The sequence below is a fragment of the Sceloporus occidentalis genome, unplaced genomic scaffold (assembly GCF_023333645.1).
Source record: "Sceloporus occidentalis isolate IW3139 unplaced genomic scaffold, rSceOcc1.0.p SCAF_9, whole genome shotgun sequence".
Taxonomy (NCBI): domain Eukaryota; kingdom Metazoa; phylum Chordata; class Lepidosauria; order Squamata; family Phrynosomatidae; genus Sceloporus; species Sceloporus occidentalis.
The window spans coordinates 38,621,314-38,642,172 of record NW_028316989.1 but is presented as its reverse complement, the minus strand read 5'-3'; the positions used below and the strand labels follow the sequence as shown (position 1 = coordinate 38,642,172).

Genomic DNA, 20,859 nt, shown 5'->3' with positions numbered 1-20,859 from the left:
CACTTGCAGCTTTGTTTTTGTTTTGTTTTTTGCAGCTTTGATTATTCATGGATTAATCCATGGATGGATTAATTTGTTCTCTCTAAAAATCTCTAGGTCTTGCAGCATAATTCTGTGGTCAACCCCTGGCAGATGTTGACCACAGAGTTGCTCTGGAGGACCTAGAAATTAATAGAGAAGTGTTTTTTCACATTTAAAAATTGTTTTGTTTTTTATTTGCATTTTTTCCACTTTCATGGGGGTCCTGCATTCCTACCCCAGTGAATGTGAAGGGCCCACTGTATATGATATAATTGTCATATGTCATGAGTCCAGTGTACATCTGAATTCTGCAATGATTCAGTTCAACCAGGTTACTATAGACAGGGTGCTGGGCCTAAGTTAGGCAACCTATTTGGCTTTGCAAGCCATCTGTATTGAAAAGTCCAAAATACTCACATTCAATGCATTCTTTGCAGCTTCTGCACCAGACCGACTGTCGAAGGTAACAAAGCCTACTGGCTAGGGAAGAAAGCACATCATTTTAGCAATGCATTCATGCATGTTTTGCCACACTGCTGAAGAGAACCCCCCAAATAAGGAGAAAAGTCATTCACCTACATAGACAATGAAGTATTAATAATAAAGACCATAGTAAAGATTCAGCTGGCAAGGTATTTAGCAGCCTAGCATGAAGGACCCTACAAATACAGTTTGGCACGACACCCCTTTGGTGGATGGGAATGTTTTGTTAGCTGGTAGAGCTGCTTCTTTCCTAGAAGTTTTTCAAAGGGCTCACTATTATACTTTGCCAGTAGTGGTAATTATGTGACCCTTCAGATGTTGCTGGATTGCAACTGCCTGTATTCCTCACCATTGGCTACACTGGCTTCTGGGAGTTACAGTCCAACATCCTATGGAGAGCCAGGAGATTCCCACCCTGACACTACCTAGAAGATCTGAAAATGTCAAACAGTGAATGCATCACAGAAAGGACAATCAGGTGGCAAAATCTTCAGATAGGCCCCGTAGATGAGTTAGTTGAAGCACCAGCTATAATTGAGCACATTAAAATTGCTCATCCCTTTATTGAAATTCCAAGGCTAGGAACTGTCTTCCCCTCCTCCTTTCTAATTAAAATATCTGATGTTCAGTTTAAGTAGTTAAGTGCAGTACTGGGCAAATGCCAGGAGGAGGACTAAAGGAGGCATTACCTGTTTTGATGTTAGTTTGATCAGTGATCCTTCATAACCCTGAAAAGCAAGAAGCCAGCAAGTTAGCTATTGGGCTCCTTAAAAGGAAAAATACAGTCTGTGAGGCCAGCTCAGTGCCCCTAAACAGCAGAGTGAAGTGCCAGAAATACTTTTGCAGCACTGTGTAGCAAATTAAAACTAAGCTGATATTTTTTTTATTGGCAGCACATACCCATAGCCCATTACCAGAAAGCACACCATCAGTGGGGAACATCCTATCACAGTACAAAATATTTATATAGTGCCACACCACTGGTCCAGTAGCCTAGTACTGTGACTAGCAATAGTATTTCCAGGGTCCCGGGCAGAGATCTCTCCTATCCCTACAAAAGTTAATGCTAGTTAACTATAGATGTTCAAACCTGAGCCTTCCCCATCCAAAAGCATATATTCTTCAACTGAATTATTGTCCGCCATTTGTGAAGATTTGTTTTACTTTGCTACTATCCTGCTTGATAGGTCAACTAACAACTACAGTCCTCAACATATTATTTCGCTCACCTTGAATGGCCGGAAAAGCAGGTAAAGCTCTCTGGGTTTGATGTCTACAGGAAGGCCACTGACAAAAAGTGTCCTTACCTAGAAGAAAAGGGACAACACCAAGCAGGTTAGATCTCAGGTATGACTACAGCACATGATGATGGCATTAACAACGACAGTTTAAGATTCTTCAGCTACTAAGTCATTTAATTTGACAAATTTGGAAATATAAATATATGTTGGGAGGGTATTTTTGATTCCTGAGTGAACAGCCATTACTGATAGGGAGGTAGTCTGATTACCCAGCTCTGATACTCAGTTCCATGTAACACATGGTCAAATTACACATTTAGCCTTTACCTGTCACTGGCTTTACCTTCCACTAGTTCATCTACATACAATTACAAGAAAGATTCAAGATGGATCAGAAGCTAGAAGGCTTTGATCTGGAAGACAATAAACTGGGAGATATATTAATCTCAGATGCCAAAAAAATTAACTGCAAAAACTTATGACATGATACTAAGATTACAGTTTGAAAAAGAAGAGTGATTCTATGAAGTTTGGAATCATAGAGTTGGAAGAGACCACAAGGGCCATTCAACCCAAACCCCTGCCATGCAGGAAAACTACAGTTGATCTACACTGTACATAGTATTAAATTAAAAACCAATTAAAAATCCAGGATCCCACTGTGTGCTGGCAAAGAAGAAAATCTATATTGAAGTTATTCAAGAGTACAGAAGATGGGGATGGTCTTGGCCAGGGGAACGTGAGGGGAGAGATACACACAAGTACAGTGGCTTTAGTATCTGCTGGGATTTAGTTCCAGGACCCCTCATAGATACCAAAATCTGTCAATGCTCAAGTCCCTTTGCATACAGTGGTGTAATAAAATGATGTCCCTTATACAAACCAATACAATTAAGTTTGCTTTTTAGATTTTTATTTTATTTTATTTTATTTTATTTTATTTTATTGGTATGCGTGAGGATGGTGACCAGAATTGTAAAGGGTCTGAAAACCATGCCCTATGAGGAGAGACCATGCCCTATAAGGAGCTGGATATGTTTAGCCTGGAGAAGAGAAAGTTATGATAGCTATGTTTAAGTATTTGAAGGGGTATCATATTGGTCTGGTCTGATTGCAGTGGTATTTATAATTCATTGATCACAGTCAGTTACAGGGTGTCATACTGAAGATAGAGCAAGCTTGTTTTCCACTGCTCCAGAGAAAAGGACCCGGAACAATGGATGCAAGCTACGGGAAAAGAGATTCCACCTCAACATTAGAAGGAACTTCTTGACAGTAAAAGCTGTTCCAACCGTGGAACACACTGCCTAGGAGAGTGGTAGAGTCTCCGTTGGAGGCCTTAAACAGAGGACTGATGTTCATCTGTTGGGGATGCTTTGATTGCGCATTCATGTATATCAGAGGGTTGGACTGGATGGTCCTTGTGGTTTCTTCCAAATGATTCTATGAATATGTTTGAACCTTGCCCAACTGTATTAGACTAGAAGAAAAGGTGATTATTTCACTATCAGGGGACCGTCTGTATAAGGAGATATTAGATACCACCTTATGCAAGGTCATAAGAAGCACCTATGGCCGCACATCCAGCAGTTATATGAGCATAGTACCCCATAGCCGAAATGAGCAACTGTGGGGAGTGTGTGTAGAGGAGTGCTTCTTAGGCTATCTATGGGGGGACCAGGAGGGCTTTTCCCCCAACATGTCAGGGATAGGCATCATATTTTTGCCCACTGTCTACAACTGTTTCTTTCTTTCCCAAAAGCTTGCAGGAGCCCTGCAACCAATAAATAGCTCATGGGCTGGCCCTAGTCCACGGACCACCACTTTGAGTACCAATGGACTAGGAGCCACTTTATACCCTGGGAGCCTTTGGAGAGTGCATGGACACCCAGCAATGTCTACCATGAAACCAATAGTGGTAAAAAGTCCACTTCTGATTTTGGGAGAATCCTCCCCCCCCCCATTTTTTAGCCTTTCCTATACACAAACACAAACACAAACACAAACACAAACACAAACACACACACACTATACTCATACATGGGAATCAACTCTTGTTGCCCATGAAAAATGTTTTAAGGCTTGGGTCAGGAAATGGGACTATTTTATTAGAAAGTTCTGCATACTTATAGCAATAGATATCTACACTGAGGCCAAGGATGTACTGATGTGGATGACTTCTCCTGGCATCCTCCCTCTTGGACTTCAAGAAATATGATCTGAACAGAAGTCAAGCAGAAAGGTAATACCAAACCCTAGCTTGTTAACTTTCCACCCTAAGAACAACCCCCCTTTTTAATACTAGGACCTTGATACTTTCACTTAATCCTTATGGATGAACTCATTGACAAAAGATCAAGATTGTACTACCTACGTAAGACCATGGGAAATGACTAAAGCAAGTGCTCTGTAAGCAGAAAGTCCCAAGTCCAACCCCTGGCCTCTCTAGCTAGAGGACAATGGAAGAAATGATGAAGGAAACACTGGACTGTACCTGCTTTCATATAATCATGAACCATGCCCAGAACAGAAAACTCTTGAAATGTTGGAGTAGACTTAGCCACGAACACGTAATTGTTACTTACGTTTGAAACTGATTACTTTTCCCCCAAAAGCAAAGTAAATTCATAGCAGTGTGCATTTTACCAAGAGTTAGAAAAATATTGATCCACAGTCCTCCTTAACTGTCTTTTTTAAAGAAAAGTTTCTTTTTTAAAAGTATTTAGAAGGTTATAGTCAGTCACAGTTTGACCCTTAATGCATTGTATACTTTTAGAAACTATATTAACTACTTAATACTTACATGAAGTTCACTTATTTAAAAACCCTAGAGTGAAATTTTAAACCCAGTAATTTAAATGGTTATTTGAAGCAATTTTCACTGTTATTATCCTATTTGCTTTGCTACTTTGGGGAGAGCCTCGGTTCCATTCCTCTTTCATCAGCAGTTCCAGATTACTCTCAATAATGGAGTAATTTGCATCTTCATAACAACGTAGGCATCCTAAGACAGGCGCATAGAAAGGTTCATGCACTTTGACCCTTGAGTGCTCAAAAAGGACCACAGTGAAAAGCAATACACCAGGCCAATTTTGCAAGTGACCTGGCAAAAGCCTCAACAAGTCAATCTGGAGATGGCAGACTCCCAAGTCCAAGATGGCAGTCATTCAGGTTTGATCCCTGCAAAGAAAGAAATGCTGAAATGGAACACAGTCTGCCTGGAATGACTGCACAGGGCCTTGTTCAGACTCCTGTTTCGTAGGACAGAAACAAGTAGGCTCCCCCATACCTAGAACATTTCACAGACAAAAACTGGGACACAAGTTGCCAAGCAACTTCAGAGTGTGGTCAAGTTGACAAATGTTATTAATAAGGAAGAACAGACAAGCTAAGAGAGGCTGTGGTACCTTGCCTTTGCCTGAGCATCCCGGAAAGGGCAAGATTTTGCCTCCTCTCCTCTCCACCTTCTTGAGCTAACTAGGTGCCAATTACATTTGCATTTTGAATTCAGTTTGCAGCAACTGAAGCAAGCTGAGGGCAAAGGGGAACGTGAGAGGGGGAGAGAAAAATTGGGACATTTTAAAAGCAGCAGAAAAAGTGGGACGACACAGAATCAGGAGTGTCCCTGCTAAATTGAGACTACAGTAGGAAGGTATGCTCCTCCACTAACTGCTGGAAGGAGTCATGTCCAATTCAGGGCAGTATCATATTGGAATGTACCACCCTAATAGTGATAATTGAGCTCTTTATTCTTTCAAGTGAGAGACTAATGGGCAAGCCAGGGAGACATTCCTTTCAGAAAAACAGAATAAAGCTTGGATCAGATGTGGATTTCTGCCTGTAGCAAGGGCACCAGCATACAAGAGTAGCTGAAGCCTTTGGGTTGTTTTATTTTTTAAAACTTATTTATATCTCATCTTTCTCCAATATGAAACTCAAGGCAGCTTACAATTTTTTTTAAAAAAAGGTAAAAGCTAAACCTCACTGAAAAGTGGCCACACAATTAAACAAGTTATCATATTAAAACAATTTTAAAAGTATAAACTACATTAGCTTTAAAACTTATCAATAAATATAAAAATACAGCACCCCTCCCATAAAATGACTCTTTTGCAACCCATCAATCATCAAATACCTGCTTGAATAAAACAGAGTGGGGTGGGGGCAAGTGGACAATTTGGAAACTCCAAGCATGGCTTTGGACACCCTCTCAACATCAAGGGTAAATAAGTTGGTAAAGACTGACAACATAGATTGTCTGCTAGTGAACAACTCATTGGTTTCCTCCTGCTGCACTAGCTCACAACAAGCTTTACTTCATGATACATTGCCAGCTTAAGAAGACCATATTGAAAAACCCTTCAATGTTACTGCCTAGTAGCATCAGAGGTTGCCACCTGCTGTTATGCCTTAGGACAAGGATAGGATTAGGGAGCCCTCCAGATGTTGCTTGAATACAACTTTCACCATTCTTCACCATTCCCACCATTCTTCACCACTTACAATGCTGGGTAGGGCTGCTGACAGTCCAACAACATTTGAAGGGCCACATGATTTGTGCCCCTGCCTTAGAATTTTTATCACTACCCCTATTTTGTCCTTTCATTATTTTGAATTGTCAAGACTGGGAGGCCCTCTGAGGCTGCTGCCACACTGCAGAATGAATGCAGTTTCACACCACTTTTAACTGTCATGGCTTCGTTCTATAGAATCCTGGGATTTGTAGTTTGTTGTGGCACCAGAGTTCTGAGAGAGAAGGCTAAATACCTCACAAAACTAGAAATCCCAGAATTCCATAACATTGAGCCATGGCAGTTGAAGCGGTGTCAAACTGCATTAATTCTACAGTGTAAATGCAGCCGGAGTGACAATTTTGACCCAACAGTGTGTTCTGCACTGGGCAACAGATCCCATTTGATCTAGGAAGCTAAGCAGAGTCAGCGCTGCTTAATACATGGATAGAAAATCACCAGTGAATACAGATCCTTTAGGCTGTATTTTAGAGGAGGAACCGAAAAAACCCACCTCTGAGTATTCATTGCCTAAGAAATGAACTTGAAGGCACAAAACCTGAACACACAATCTGAAGTAGCATTTTCCTAGTCTATGAAGGGATCATAGCTATCAGAATACACAGTTGTATTACCATGTCCACTTATCTCTATCAACTGGGAAGCATCTCAATCAGATTAAATTATTAAAGATGTTTTAGTCATGAGCTTGATATTCCTATGACTATGATCAGTTGTGTTGTGCTTGGCAATCCCTACAAACATCTGAACAACTACCGAGTTCAGTCAGTTTCTCCTAACTGGAAAAAATATCATATTGAAGGTGGGAACTGAGATGCTGAAGAGTGACCAAATGGTGGTCGTACTTCAGTCACATCATGAGAAGTCATGAAGCATTAGAAATGACAATAATTGCCAGAAAAGGTTGAAGTCAGCAGAAGGAGAGGAAGACCACATACCAGATGGATAGACTCACTTAGGGAGGTCACAGGCCTGAATTTACAAGATCTCAGCTCAGCAGTGGAGGATAGGGGCACTTGGAGATTTCTCATCCGCAGGGTCACTATGTGTTGTGGTTGACCTGAGAGAAGTCAACAAAAACCCTGCCTCTGGACCTAACGTTATCCTCCAGCTCTGTCCTTTTCATGCTTTCAGACATGGAGGACCAGCTATTTTTCCCCCTGAACATGCCTGGGACTGGCACTAGATTTGTGAACACTGGGTACAACTGTTTCTTTCTTTCTAGGTAGCTGGGAACCAGCATCCAATGACTTAGGAACTAGCACTCATCCAGGGGTCACCACTCTGAACAGCACTGATCTAGGCAACAGTCACTAATATACTTAACAATCCTACATGAATTTGTCCAGTCTTTCCTACAGCCATGGAAAAAAGACATGGTGTCCTTAGAGGCTGGAAGATGGCAAGTGACCTGACTGGGGCAAAGCTTGGGTACAACTTCAGCTAGCCATTCCGGGAAGCAACTACTTAAAGCTTTGCCGTTTCTATTGCTCTCCAGAGCCAACTGTCAAGCCGATCCCAGAACACAGGATAAGATGCAGCTGGAGCCACTTGACGTGAGTCGGATGGAATGCTAGGCTGCAGCAGTCAGCTTTAAACACCCGGACTTATAAGGCTCTCTGTGCAATATCAAAACACACAGAGAGACTGCAAAACAAATTGTAGAAAGGGGAACATTTGGAACCTTCCAAAACAAAGATTAGCTGCTAACTAAACTGCTAGTCTCAGAGAACATAGCAACCTCATTAAGACTCATATTCATAAAGGAACGTGGCCATCTAGTTGTTGATGGGGAAAAAAACAACAACTTGGATTGTATATAAATAGGGAGTTAAACAGTGACTGAAGAAAGATTTTGGATGTCTTTGTTACAGAAAACTTTTTTTCTGCACAAAAGAATGGATGTCCCATGGTTTTTAAAAACATGTTTATCCTTTTTTCAGATGTTACACTCTGGTTTGTACCACAGAATAGGCTCTCTATCTTTTGTTTCTTTTAATGAATGTGTTTCTTCCCTGGTTCTTAAATGTTGAATTTACTAAGTTGTGCTTTACAAGCATAAAATAGGCAATTTTTTAAATTAAGTGATAGCTGACAACATCCTTTTCAGATGTTAGGATTTTACTGCTTAAATTTCCCAACTTGTTTATATTGGCGTCTACTGGTTTTTTCTTAATCTCATTTTCCAACAAGTTCTTTGCTTTCAAGTGAAACCAAAGAAGAGAGAAATAGCCAATGCACAGTTGAACAAAAGAAGTCAACAAGCATACTATTACCATCAATTGAATAGTGCCATCTTTCAAAAAAAAACCACACATTCCAAGTGAAACTTTGCAGTTATCATTCTTTATATTTTTAACCAGACTTGTAGGCACACAAATGAAGTATTAGTAGGAACTAAAGTGTTTGTTTTTTTTACTGCCACTAGCTATACCATATAATTTTAAAATGCCACCATGTTCTCTAGGGACAATTTCACCATGTTGTGGGGGGGGGGGGAGCTGGGATGTTTTAGGCCAAGGGGAGCTCTTAAAAGGGATGTCATATGCAAGCCAATATTGGAGGGTGTGGGGCTCTCAAAAGTGGCCATAGGGCCCACATGTATCCCAGGGCCCACACGCCCGCCCACACACACACACACACCCCTTCTACAAATGGAAGGCACTATCTGCTATGTCTACTCAGCTCTCTAGCAGATTGTGCATATTTAAACCGAGAATTAGAATGCACCTCTTTATTAGGCCACAGCTCAGTATTTTGCATGTGAAAGGTTCCAAATTCAATCCCAAGCATCTCCAGGTAGGGTTGGGAAAGATCCCAGTCTGAAATTCTGGAACATCACTAGCAGTTAGTACAGAAGATGTTAACAAAAATAGATGAACCAGTGATTTGACTTGGTACACAACAGCATCCCAAATGTGTGGTTCAGTACTACAGCTTTTGCATGAATGCACAGACCCTTCTCTTCTGAAGAAGAAAGCAGCTTTGTCTGTGGCAAAAGGCAAAAAGATGGAAAAAATCATCAATGATTTCCTAGTCTCACTTTAAACAAGATATTTAAATGCAACCTATGAAGGCACATACACATGCAGTCAGCCCTCCGTATACTTATATTCTTTATATATGGATCCAACCATCCACAGCTTGAATATATATAAAATACCAAAAAACAAATCTTGATTTTGCCATTTTATATAAGGGACACCATTTTACTACACCACTGTATTTAATGGAACTTGAGCATCCACAAATCTTGATATCTATGGGGGCTGGGGGGGGGGAGGTCCTGGAACCAAACCCCAGCAGATACCAAGGGCCCACCATTAAATATCATTGAACTGAAAGATGGCTATCAGAGGTGTCAATCGTAGTTAAAATGGGAACAAAACTGGCTTCTCTGAGGGGCTGAACTATAGAAACAGGAAAGGCATTAAAGTTCAGCAAGCAATGTTGATTGCCATTGGGAAGCTATCAGCTACACTCTCCAGATCACAGTGCTGAAGGACAAGTCAAATCTGTTCTGTTCTGCTCTTTCCGTCCAGAAGAAATAGTTCCTATAGCCACCTACTATCTAACATCTCACGTGATAAGTCTCATACATTAGCATTGCACCAATCAATTCTTTCTTGAAGATGAAGCTCAATTCTCTAGTATATACTACAAGAATAAAAACAGATCTTGACTGGGCATCAGTGCTTCCACATATGAGCTGGCTTTCCACCCTCCCTGTTGGCGCATGGGGACACCAAGCATGTTCCACACTGCACATTCTGTCTATATGCCATGCAACAGTCAAACCTTTTTGTGCAGCCAGGCACAAATGACATTTTAACACATTATGAGTAAGAGTAGCAGACTGAGCTAGAGACAAGCCCAATGCTTATGCAAGGATCCTCAAAGAGCATGCAACCTTTATGGTCCCATAATGAGGGCAGACAACAGGAGAACTGGAAGCTGTTCCACAAAGAGGTATGTGTTTTGCAAATGCCGCCACCAAAATCCAGAAGGAGCCCAGCTGTGAAAGCAGAGGTGGCGGCAGCATGCTTCCCTAAAGCTGCAAAGAGAGAGAAAATGGTTTAAAGAAGGTCACCCTTTAAACATTTCTTCCTGTTTCAAATAAGGTGGAGGGGTGATTTTAGCACTCGTGCTTAGCCACTGTGGCTGGGACAGAAAGTGTACAGTCCATGATACTAGGAAAATTAAGATCAAGATTGATTCTTGCACGGAGGAGCAAGAAGTACATCAGCCAAGATAGCCTATTATCAGATCTGCTTGAATTTGGTGCCAGAAATGTCAGCTTTGTCACACCTAGAAACAAAATTCCAAGTGATCCAAGCTGTTCATAAATTAAAATTGAGCCTTGTTGGGGGGGAATTCTGGACTCTAGAACAGAGCATATGCACTTGCTGCAGAAAGAGATATAATAGCAGGAAAAGATATAACCAGTATTCAGAAAGGATACAAGTATGCATTCAAAGGGGTTGGGTGAATACAGGATTGCAAACCACAAGGAAGGGGCAAAGGAAACATCTTGTTAGTCAAAAAGTCAAGAAAGTACAAGTGTTTGGGAAGCAGGGGAAAAAGTAGAGAACCTAACACACTATGAACACTGGTTCTAAAAGATGGCAATCTAGCACCAAAGATACAGGCTCCAATGGCTCAGTTCAAGGCAACAGAACAGGTTATGCCCATCATTAATGAACACACTGAGCTGATGAGCTGACATCTCTTTTCCTGTGGGGCACCACAATTTAAAAAGGATGTTGAGAAACTGGAGCATGTCCAAAGGAGGGCGACTAAAATGGTGAAAGGTCTGGAAACCATTCCCTATGAGGAACGACTTAGGGAGCTGGGATGTTTAGCCTGGAGAAGAGAAGATTAAGAGGTGATATGATAGCCCTGTTTAAATACTTGAAGGGATGTCACAGTGAGGAGGGAGCAAGCTTGTTTTCTGCTGCTCCAGAGACTAGGACCCAGAACAATGGATGCAATCTCCAGGGAAAAAGATTCCGCCTCAATATTAGGAGGAACTTCCTGACAGATTGTTGGGGCAATTAGCTTACAGTTGTAAACCACTTAGAGACTGCTTAGTTCAGTATGAAGCAGTATATAAATTAAGCTGCTATTGCTATAGCTGCTATTAAAGATTTCCCATACCTTGGATTAAACACTGATCAGAACAGAGGCTATAGTCAAGAAATAAGATGACAACTAGGAATGGGAAGGGCAGTTATGAAAGAACTAGACAAGATACTAAAGAGTAAAGAGATACAATGGCACCCTAAGGTTAGAATCATCCAAGCCATGGTATTCCCCATCACAATGTTGGGTAGTTAACAACAAACAACAAATTGACAAGCTGGAGTCTGTCCAAAAGAGGGTGACCAAAATGGTGAAATGTCTAGAAATGATGCCCTATGAAGAGCAGCTTAGTGAGCTGGGTATCTTTAGCGTAGGGAAGAGAAGCTTCACAGATAACATGATAGCCATGTTTCAATTTTTGAAGGAATGTCATCATATTGTTGTTGACAGCCAGCATGGTGCAATGGTTTGAGAGTTGGGCTACAATTCTGGAGTCCAACCAGAGTTTGAATCCCCATTTGGCCATTGAAACCTACTGAGTGGCCTTAAGCAAGTCACACTCTCTCAGACTCAGAGGATGGCAATGGCAAACCACCTCTGAAGAAACTCGCCTTAGGGTCGCTGTAAGTACGAAATGACTTGACAACAACAACAAATACTCGCATATACACAAGAGAATGAAAAAGCATGACTGAATGTGTACTTTATCTGTGAGCACTCGCTTATGTGAGTGTGGCTGTGTAAGAGACAGTATGTGTAAAATTTACACATATGTAAAGCACTGAGTTTATTTAAATAAAACTGTTCTAATTTGGGTGATGCCATTTCCTTGTACAACATTATAACATGTGGATATATATGAATGTACAAATGAAAATATGCACACTAAACAAACAAAATATTTTCATTCATATACTACATTAAGTGGAGAGGGGAATGGCATCTGCATTTAGATGGAAAGGGGATCACAATGGTAAAAAAATTGAGAACCACTGGGATTAAGGCATGTCCTTCTCCTTGCAGGCTGCCAGATCCTCCTCCCTTACCTCAAGTATCAGTAGGAGAAAGGGTTATATTTTTATATCCTGCCTTTCCCTTAAAACTGGAACTCAAAGGCAGCTTACAATTTAAAACAAGAACAAAGCAACCTAAAAGCATTTAAAAAAAGTGAGCATTGGCATGAAACTGTTCATAATATTAAAACAATTTAAGCATACACTTAAAATGATAAAAAGCAATTGAAACATACAAAGCAATTTTAAAAGTTCAAAAACAAAAAAGGGCATTAAAAACCTTATAGGTTCATGGCCTGGGTCTATGAAAAACATGAGCTAATCGCATCACACCCCACTGAGCCCCTCTGCCTGCAACAGGAGGAGGAAGTTGTGCCTTGAATGACAATCCACTCCTGTAAACTGAGCCATATGCACTCTGCTGGGTGAGGTGGGGCTGGACCTATAAAAGCGACAGCTCCAACTCATCTCATTTTTTCCCTTCCTTTGGCTAGTTGTAGCATCAGTATGCTAACACTAAACCAGCATCTCAGGCCTCTGGGTTTTGCTTCTAAGTCACAACACCAGAGTTTGGGGCTGCATCTACACTGTCGAAATTATCCCGTTTGACACCACTTTAACTGCCATGGCTCAATGCTATGGAATTTTGGGAACTGTAGTTTCTGGTGCCACAACAAACTACAGTTCCTAGAATTCTATAGCACTGAATTGCACTGAATGGCAGTTAAAGTGGTGTCAAACTGGATTATTTTGGCAGTGTGGAAGCAGCTACAGAATCCTGTGTTCAGAATCAAAACAGGTGGATGATTGAGATGTAATGAGCAGACTTAAAAGGCCACCTTGAGACAATTAACTTAAGGCTTCAAGAAATAGTAACAAGTTTCCATGTGATTGATTATTTTAACTTTCACTGCCAGGTGCCTCTGGGATCAAGCAGGGACCAAGTATTCTATATCTTTATAAATAAAGTCTATGTTACCACATTACATGCAAACAGCTTGATATTTGGAAGGTATATTTGGGATAGTTTGACTTAAACTATATACTATGTGGCATACATAACATTCACATAGGCAAAGCAATCCAATCATTTTTAATTCACACAGATTAGTGTGGCACAACTTATTAAAGGTTTCAAAAAGTTTTGTTCAACATATTAATTTGTACAATTTTGCCCTGTCTGCATAAAAAAATTAAAGTTCTATCTATCTGTCTTTGCATCACATATAAATAGGTGGCTTTCCACCTTGTGGAATGGTCTGGTTTAACTTATAGGCTATGTGATACATATGAAATTTTGGAGGAGTACTAAAATGAACCCAAATTTTTTCATATATGCATGATTACTGGTTGAGGATTCTACTAATCAATGCCAAGCAACATAGGTGGGGATTTCCAAATTGTGCGAGACATCAAAATAATAAAATCCTATACTATGAAGTGGCTTCATTGTCATTTTGACTGGCAGATCTCAATAATTCTCAACCCTCAAGAGGGCTCTATTATTAGTAGTTTTGTGTTAATGTATAAATCCATTATCTTGATGTTTAGCAAGCAATGTTGTATACTTTCGCTACACAAGGCATTTCCATTAAATAAATACATAGAGAGATCTTATAGCACCTTTGAGACTAACTGAAAGAAAGAAATTGGCAGCATGAGCTTTCATAGACTACAAGCGACTTCCTCAGATGCATTTGCATCTTCATGAATCTTCAAGTTAAAATACGCGGCAAAAAACTGAATCAGTGCCACACTGATTTGCACAACTTTGAATACCAACTGTAGTTCACAGGGAGAGGGGAGAAATAGTAAACTGCCCCAAGAAAGCATTGAATACCAACTGTTACACTGGTGTAAATTTGCAGGATTTTGCTAACTGCACAAAGTGATGTTCATAAAATATGATTCTGTAATTTAAATGCTTAATAAAGATACTAATTATCAATATTTCTGTTTCTCTCCACCCTTTGCATATTTTTTGTAATAGCTAGCCTGATCCACAGTTTTATTTATTTATTAATATTATAAAAAAAACCAGTATACACAATATAAAATTACATCATGTAATCATAACAAACATAAATGACGTTTTCATACCACCCAAAGATTCCCCCCAAACGATTAAGACTAACATTATACATACACAAGTATAGACAAACATCAATTAAAACATATCCACTACTAACACAAATATTGACTTCCTAGAATCTACTGCTATCTTCCCATATCTTTATATCTCTGATCCACAGTTTTTGAAGACGAATAGTCATGAGGAAACTGAAAGTGTGCATACTTTTGTGGCCTCTTGATCAGTCCTAATGAGAGTATTACTCAACTGTGGATTTTGTTTTTAACTCATGGAACATAACCATTATTTCTGTCCCCCCCCCCCCCCTATAATATCTGACATGACTGCAATCATAGTAGATGCTGTCTTGCTTTAGCCTATACAGTATATACAGTGGGCCCTTGCCTTACGCGGGGGATCCGTTCCGGACCCCCCGCATAAGGCGAATTCCGCCTATGCTCAAGCCCCATTCACTTGAATGGGGCTCGTGCACGGTAGCGCGGCAGCACGTGGGGCGCCACGGGCACACACCCCATTCATATGAATGGGACGTGCCACCCCTTGCACCCTGCACACTCCCCGCAGCTTGAGCGTGTACACTCAAGTCCGCGTAAAGCACGCCCGCGTATAACACGGTTGCACTGTACTATCAGTGTTCAAACCTGCTTATGGCTATCATCATTGTAACAGTAGCAATATTGGAGTTTATCAAATGGGAGGAATTTCTCTTAAATTTGAATGAAAAGAAAGTGAGGCCAGAACGCATTCACTTAAAGTCGCTAGTTTAGCGCAATTATGTGAATGTGTATTGCGTTCGAACTGGCTTCCCATTGCCTGAAAATAGCACGCCATTACCCGAATTTGCGTGTGGCAATCTGTCATGCAATAATGTTAAACCCCATGATTGTGTTCGGATTGCCATTGAATTATACTTCCAATTCCCCTTGTCTGATAAACTCCATTCTCTCATTGTTGGAACTGCCCTACAACTGTGGTGAAGAACAGAACCATGAAAGATTACAACATCCTATTTTTCTGCCAAGGGTATTCAAAGTAACTGACATCCCTACAAAAATAGCATAGAAGATAAGTGCAAGAAATGGTAAGAATAAAAAGTAAGAATAACTTTTTTAAAGAGTCAACATGTTTGTTAAAAAGGGAAAGCAATGAAAATTAACACAGCTGGCAAGTTAACTCGATAAGTCAAAAGTTTACCTAAATGAAAGCACCTCTTTGATTGCAAAAGGGTAAAGATTCCAAAGGAATCTCAGAAGATAGGTCCAAAGCTGGTGTTAAGCCGCTGAGAACTCCTCCTCATCTTCCTATCAGTCAGAAAATAATATCCAGGGGAGACTGCTCTTAGGGAAACTCTTCTTAGGCTGCATTGGCACCACGGAAATAATCCAGTTCAACACCACTTTAACTGCCATGACTCAATGCTATGGAATTCTGGGAATTGTTGTTTGTTGTAGCATCAGAGCTCTGTGACAGAGAAAGTTAAATCTCCCACAAAACTACAATTCCCAGATTATTGTAATTATTATTAACCTTTATTTATAAAGCGCTGTAAATTTACACAGCGCTGTACATACAATCTTTTTAATTGGATGGTTCCCTGCCCTAAGGCTTACAATTCTACAGCATTGAGCCATGGCAGTTAAAGTGGTGTCAAACTGGATTGTTTCTGCAATGCAGATGAAGCCTGATGCTACAAATTTAATCCATAAATATTTATATAGCCACCATTTCCCACTTGACCCATAAAGGCACAGACCAGTATGGGCAGATCTGAAAAGAAAAGGGGGAGACTAGGCTTTTGATAAAATTGAGAACATAAACGAAACAGGAGATGCTTTGAATTACTCAAAGCTACAAGCTTTTGTGGTCAACCTCTCCCCTCCTCCATACACACAGCAGTCATTACTTTGTTTCACCCAGATGTGTTTATATGATTAAGCAGATTAAGGACTTTATCACATGATAAGGTTTGTTGCACGATTATACTAGCTTCATTCTGTGTTTGCTCTTTCCGTATCACATGAAATCACGACTCTCCCATTATTACATTGCATTTCCATCATTACTTGATTACATCATTTCATTAATGGGAAAACTCAGTTAATGGCTCTAATATAAATGCTGTTCACATATTGCTTTTGGTGCGATAGCTTGGTTCCTCTGCACTTCCAATATTTTGTTAGTCCTCTGGTGTGAGGGACTGTGGTTCTTTACCAAGTCCCAGCAGCCCCAACCATCATCATTATTATAAGGTTCAGGTGTATTACTGATCTGGACTGAGAGAGCGTTAATGCCCCTGCCTAATTCAGATCAGTCCCTCAGGGCTCTGCTGTAGAGAAGAGATGAGTACTTCACTTTGACCATAAAAAAAGAGAGTTAGAATAGAATAAAGGGGCTGTAGCTAATAATCCAACAGCATCTGTTCCCGAAATTAAAACCTATGTAGCCAACTTTGTAGCTATCACTGGTGTATTGCACTGGTAACTCTTCAGGTTACCAACTAAATAGAAGTTATTCATGGCAAAGACAAAGTAGTAGAAACAGACACAAGATTGAGAGGATTCCTCCATTCTGCATTATGATCCTACTTTGAAAATATTTGCATTTATACTGGAAATGAGGCCTGTGTGAAACTTCGCTCTTATGGCAGTTCACAGTGTGAAGCGGCGCACTGTCAGGAAATCAGTTATTAGCTTTAACATGAACCATGAACCAAGAAGAAGTCACTTCAGAAAACAAGTTTGGAAAGAGTATCCTTCCCAGTCTCCTTTCATCTCTGCCTCACTAAAGGAACCTACTAGGAAATGATGGTATCCTTCTGATGTTTTTGAAGAGCTGGTAAAGAGTCAGAGGCAAAGACCAGCCTTACAACAACTTAGTATTAACTGTCCCATAGGAGCCCGCATAACACAATGTTCCTTCCTATTATTTCTCGGGGGGGGGGGGGGGGCACAACTTGTACTGTATGTGGGTAGACATTAGCACTGATCTGTATAAGACAACTTGTCACTTTGAGGATGAGCCCCATCTAGCGAGGTACATGACCTTTCTGTTTCATGCCTTCTCCATACATGGTCATAATTTGCAGGCAAGCAGAAAGAGCAGGGAAGGAGAAGATTAAAGTTTGTTTGCATAATGTGCTTTGCCTGTATCCAAACTTCACTGCAGACTAAAGCAAGATTGCTCAACATTAGCAAGGGCAAGATTCTCATCTTAGTTGTACAATATGGGGGAATCATACCCCGGTCACCAGGTAGCATGTGATAATAAGGGATTATGGGATGCAATGCTATCCCAAAAAACCTGTGGAGGCCCACAGTTACCTAACCCTTCCCTGTAACTTTTCTTGTGTTCCACACAGTTTGCATCTCTATGAAACAGCAGAGGTTTTGCCTCCCGTGTGTTCTGTGGTAAAATACAATTGCATCTCTTGCTTGAGATGTTCTTATTGATTTTAACTCTTCCCTGCTCCTCCATACCCAAAACAGATGTTTAACCGAGATGCTTTCACTGTAAAGTCTTACTTCTAAATATAATGGGTAGGGGAGGATGATTCACTTGCTAAAAGCTTCAACTTCAGAGTTGTCACTTGCAGGTAGGGCCAAGGTCACCTCTGCTTTATTTCCCTACCAAACTGAAGGAGCAACAGTTAAGCTGGTTAATGTTTGACACTGGAGTTTTGTCCATCTGCTGCTGTCACTAAGACTAGGCAACAACAGTAACAGGTTCCAGGTTCGTAGCGCTAGAGGCCTAGTTTGTTTCCTACCATGCCTGCCATCCTCATTTTCAAAGGCTTTCCAGATATTTCTAACTTCAACTCTTGCACAGTGGGCCCTTCATATCTGCTGGGACCTGGTTCCAGGACCACACATGTATATCAACATCCATGGATTCTCAAGTCCTATTAAATACAATGGCACAGTAAAATGATACGACAAATCAAGATTTGCTTTTTAAAATTTATTTATTTTCAAGCCATTGATGGTTGATTCTGAGGATAAGAATTTGTGGATACAGAAGGTCAACTGTAGTTCCCAACCATTGACTATACTGGCAAGGGCTGCTTGGAGCTGCAGCCCAAAACATCTGGTAACCAAATATTCCACTAGCCATTGCTGTAATTATCAAATAAGGCTGGGAAAATTAGGTTTTTAGCAACTGGAACATCTGAACATAAGAGTCTGGCTCGCATCAGATGCCAGTAGTCCTCATGAAGTAGTCAGGAGATATGAAATACTGTCCATATTTAAACTAAATCAAGATCTCAAATGCTCTGTATCTGCACATGGAAGGGCTCCATCCAATCTCATCCAAACACATCCGATTTGTCCAAAGACAGAAGACAACTGAGATCATATGCCACTTTAGTGTCTGCCCTTCATTAAAACAATTCCCTCTTTTAAATCCCCTTTTTAAAAAAAAATTTTTTTTTTAAAAAAAGATTTATTTAATTATTTATTTTAGCAGCAAGCCTATTCTCACACCATATTGCCAATAAAACTCTTATGATAGGTCACCCTGAGTCAGTGTCAACTTGAAGAAACAAACCTCTGCTTTAGGACTTGCCAGTACCAGGTCTGGCACAGGACACTTTGCAAACTGACGCTGTGGATATAGTATGTCTTGATTTCAGTAAGGCCTTTGACAAGGTTCCCCATGACATTCTCTCAAACAAGCTTGTAAAATGTGAGCGAGACAAGGTAACTGTTACATGGATTTGTAATTGGTTGACTGGCCAAACCCAAAGGGTACTCAAAAACGGTTGTTTCATTCTGGAGAGATGTGACCAGTGGGGTCCCACAGGGTTTTGTCCTGGGCCCAGTACTATTCAACATCTTTATCAATGACTTGGATGACAGAATTAGGGGCATATTTATCAAATTTGCAGATGACACCAAATTAGGAGGAATAGCTAATACTCCAGATCAAAATTCAAAAGACCTTAATAGACTAGAAAGCTGGGCCAAAGCTAACAAATGAAATTTAATACAGAGAAATGTAAGGTACTGCACTTAGGGCAGAAAAATGAAATGTATAGATAGATGGGGGACACCTGGCTGAACAAGACTATGAGTGAAAGGGATCTAGGAGTCCAAGTAGACCACAAGTTGAACATGAGTCAACAGTGTGATGCGGCAGCTAAAAAGGCCAATGCAATTTTAGGCTGCATCAATAAAACTATAGTGTTTAGATCAAGGGAAATAATACTGCCACTGTATTCTGCTTTGGTCAGGCCCCACCTGGAATACTGTGTCCAGTTCTGGGCACCACAGTTCAGAAAGGATGTTGAGAAACTGGAGCGTGTCCAAAAGAGGGAAACTAAAATGGTGAAGGGTCTGGAAACCATGTGCTATGAGGAATGACTTACAGAGCTAGGGATGTTTAGCCTGGATAAGAGAAGGCTAAGAGGTGATATGATAACCCTGTTTAAATATGTGAAGGGGTGTCATATTGAGGAGGGAGAAAGCTTGTTTTCTGCAGCTACAGAGAACAGGACCCGGAACAATGGATGCAAGCTACAGGAAAAGAGATTTCAGCTCAACATTAGGAGGAACTTCCTGAAAATAAGAGCTGTTCGACAGTGGACCACACTTCCTCGGAGAGTGGTGGAGTCTCCTTCCTTGCAAGTCTTTAAGCGGAGGTTGTATGGGCATCTGTCAGGGATGCTTTGATTGAGAGTTCCTGTATGGCAGGGGTTGGACTGGATGGTCCTTGTGGTCTCTGATAAGTCAGGATATCCTCACCCAATCCACACACAGCTCCCAACCACAGTGAGAGCTCAGGACAACAGGGTTCTCGCACCAGTTACACATGTAACAATAAAATGGGAACAAACCACTTTTCAGGCAATCACCAAGCCTCTCTCAATCACATAACTGGGGCAGCTGCCCCCATCACGCTCTTTTCTCAACCTCTTCCTTAACCCTGCTTCCCTGCCTTATGCCCTACCCTTCCCTGCTTTATGCCCTATGTGTTGTCCTGGGCTATCAGTGTGGTTGGGAGCTTTGGGTTGTTGTTGGTTTTTCTATTTCCCCCTTTTTTTCTGCGCAGTCTCAGAGCTCTACTGCAGTGAAGTTTTTAAAAGTGAAAGAAAGAAAGAAAGAAAGAAAGAAAGAAAGAAAGAAAGAAAGAAAGAAAATCAGGCTGCTTTGGAATAGCAAGGAGGGGCAGTGGTGGAGGAGGGGACACTGACACCATGTGACTGATATTTTGCACCTGGCAGGAATGTAGCCAGGATTTTGGGAAGGGGGGGTCCAGACTAAGTGCCACCATTATAATGGGGCTTTGGTGCGGTGGCGTGGCAGCCCGCATCATTCATTGTATCTAACGGAAGGGGGGGTCCAGACCCCACTGACCCCTCCCCTTGGCTACATCCCTGCACCTGGGGACTTGTACAA

At 40.9% G+C, this 20,859-nt stretch overlaps 1 protein-coding gene across 4 annotated transcripts in view; it reads right to left on the bottom strand.

Moving 5' to 3' along the window:
- Positions 1-20,859, bottom strand: part of LOC149307312 (RNA-binding protein with multiple splicing 2) — a 49,236-nt gene that overhangs the window by 13,993 nt on the left and 14,384 nt on the right. For all 4 annotated transcript variants that reach the window (XR_016282367.1, XR_016282368.1, XM_089538873.1 and 1 more), the window contains exons 2-4: positions 1,734-1,811; positions 1,194-1,232; positions 439-501 (exon numbers count right to left, since the gene is read on the bottom strand). Coding sequence is in view for 2 of the 4 variants with exons in the window: in XM_089538873.1 (XP_089394999.1) it covers positions 439-501; positions 1,194-1,232; positions 1,734-1,811 (180 nt within the window). In the remaining 2 variants the exon portion in view is untranslated. The remainder of the gene's footprint in view (positions 1-438; positions 502-1,193; positions 1,233-1,733; positions 1,812-20,859) is intronic.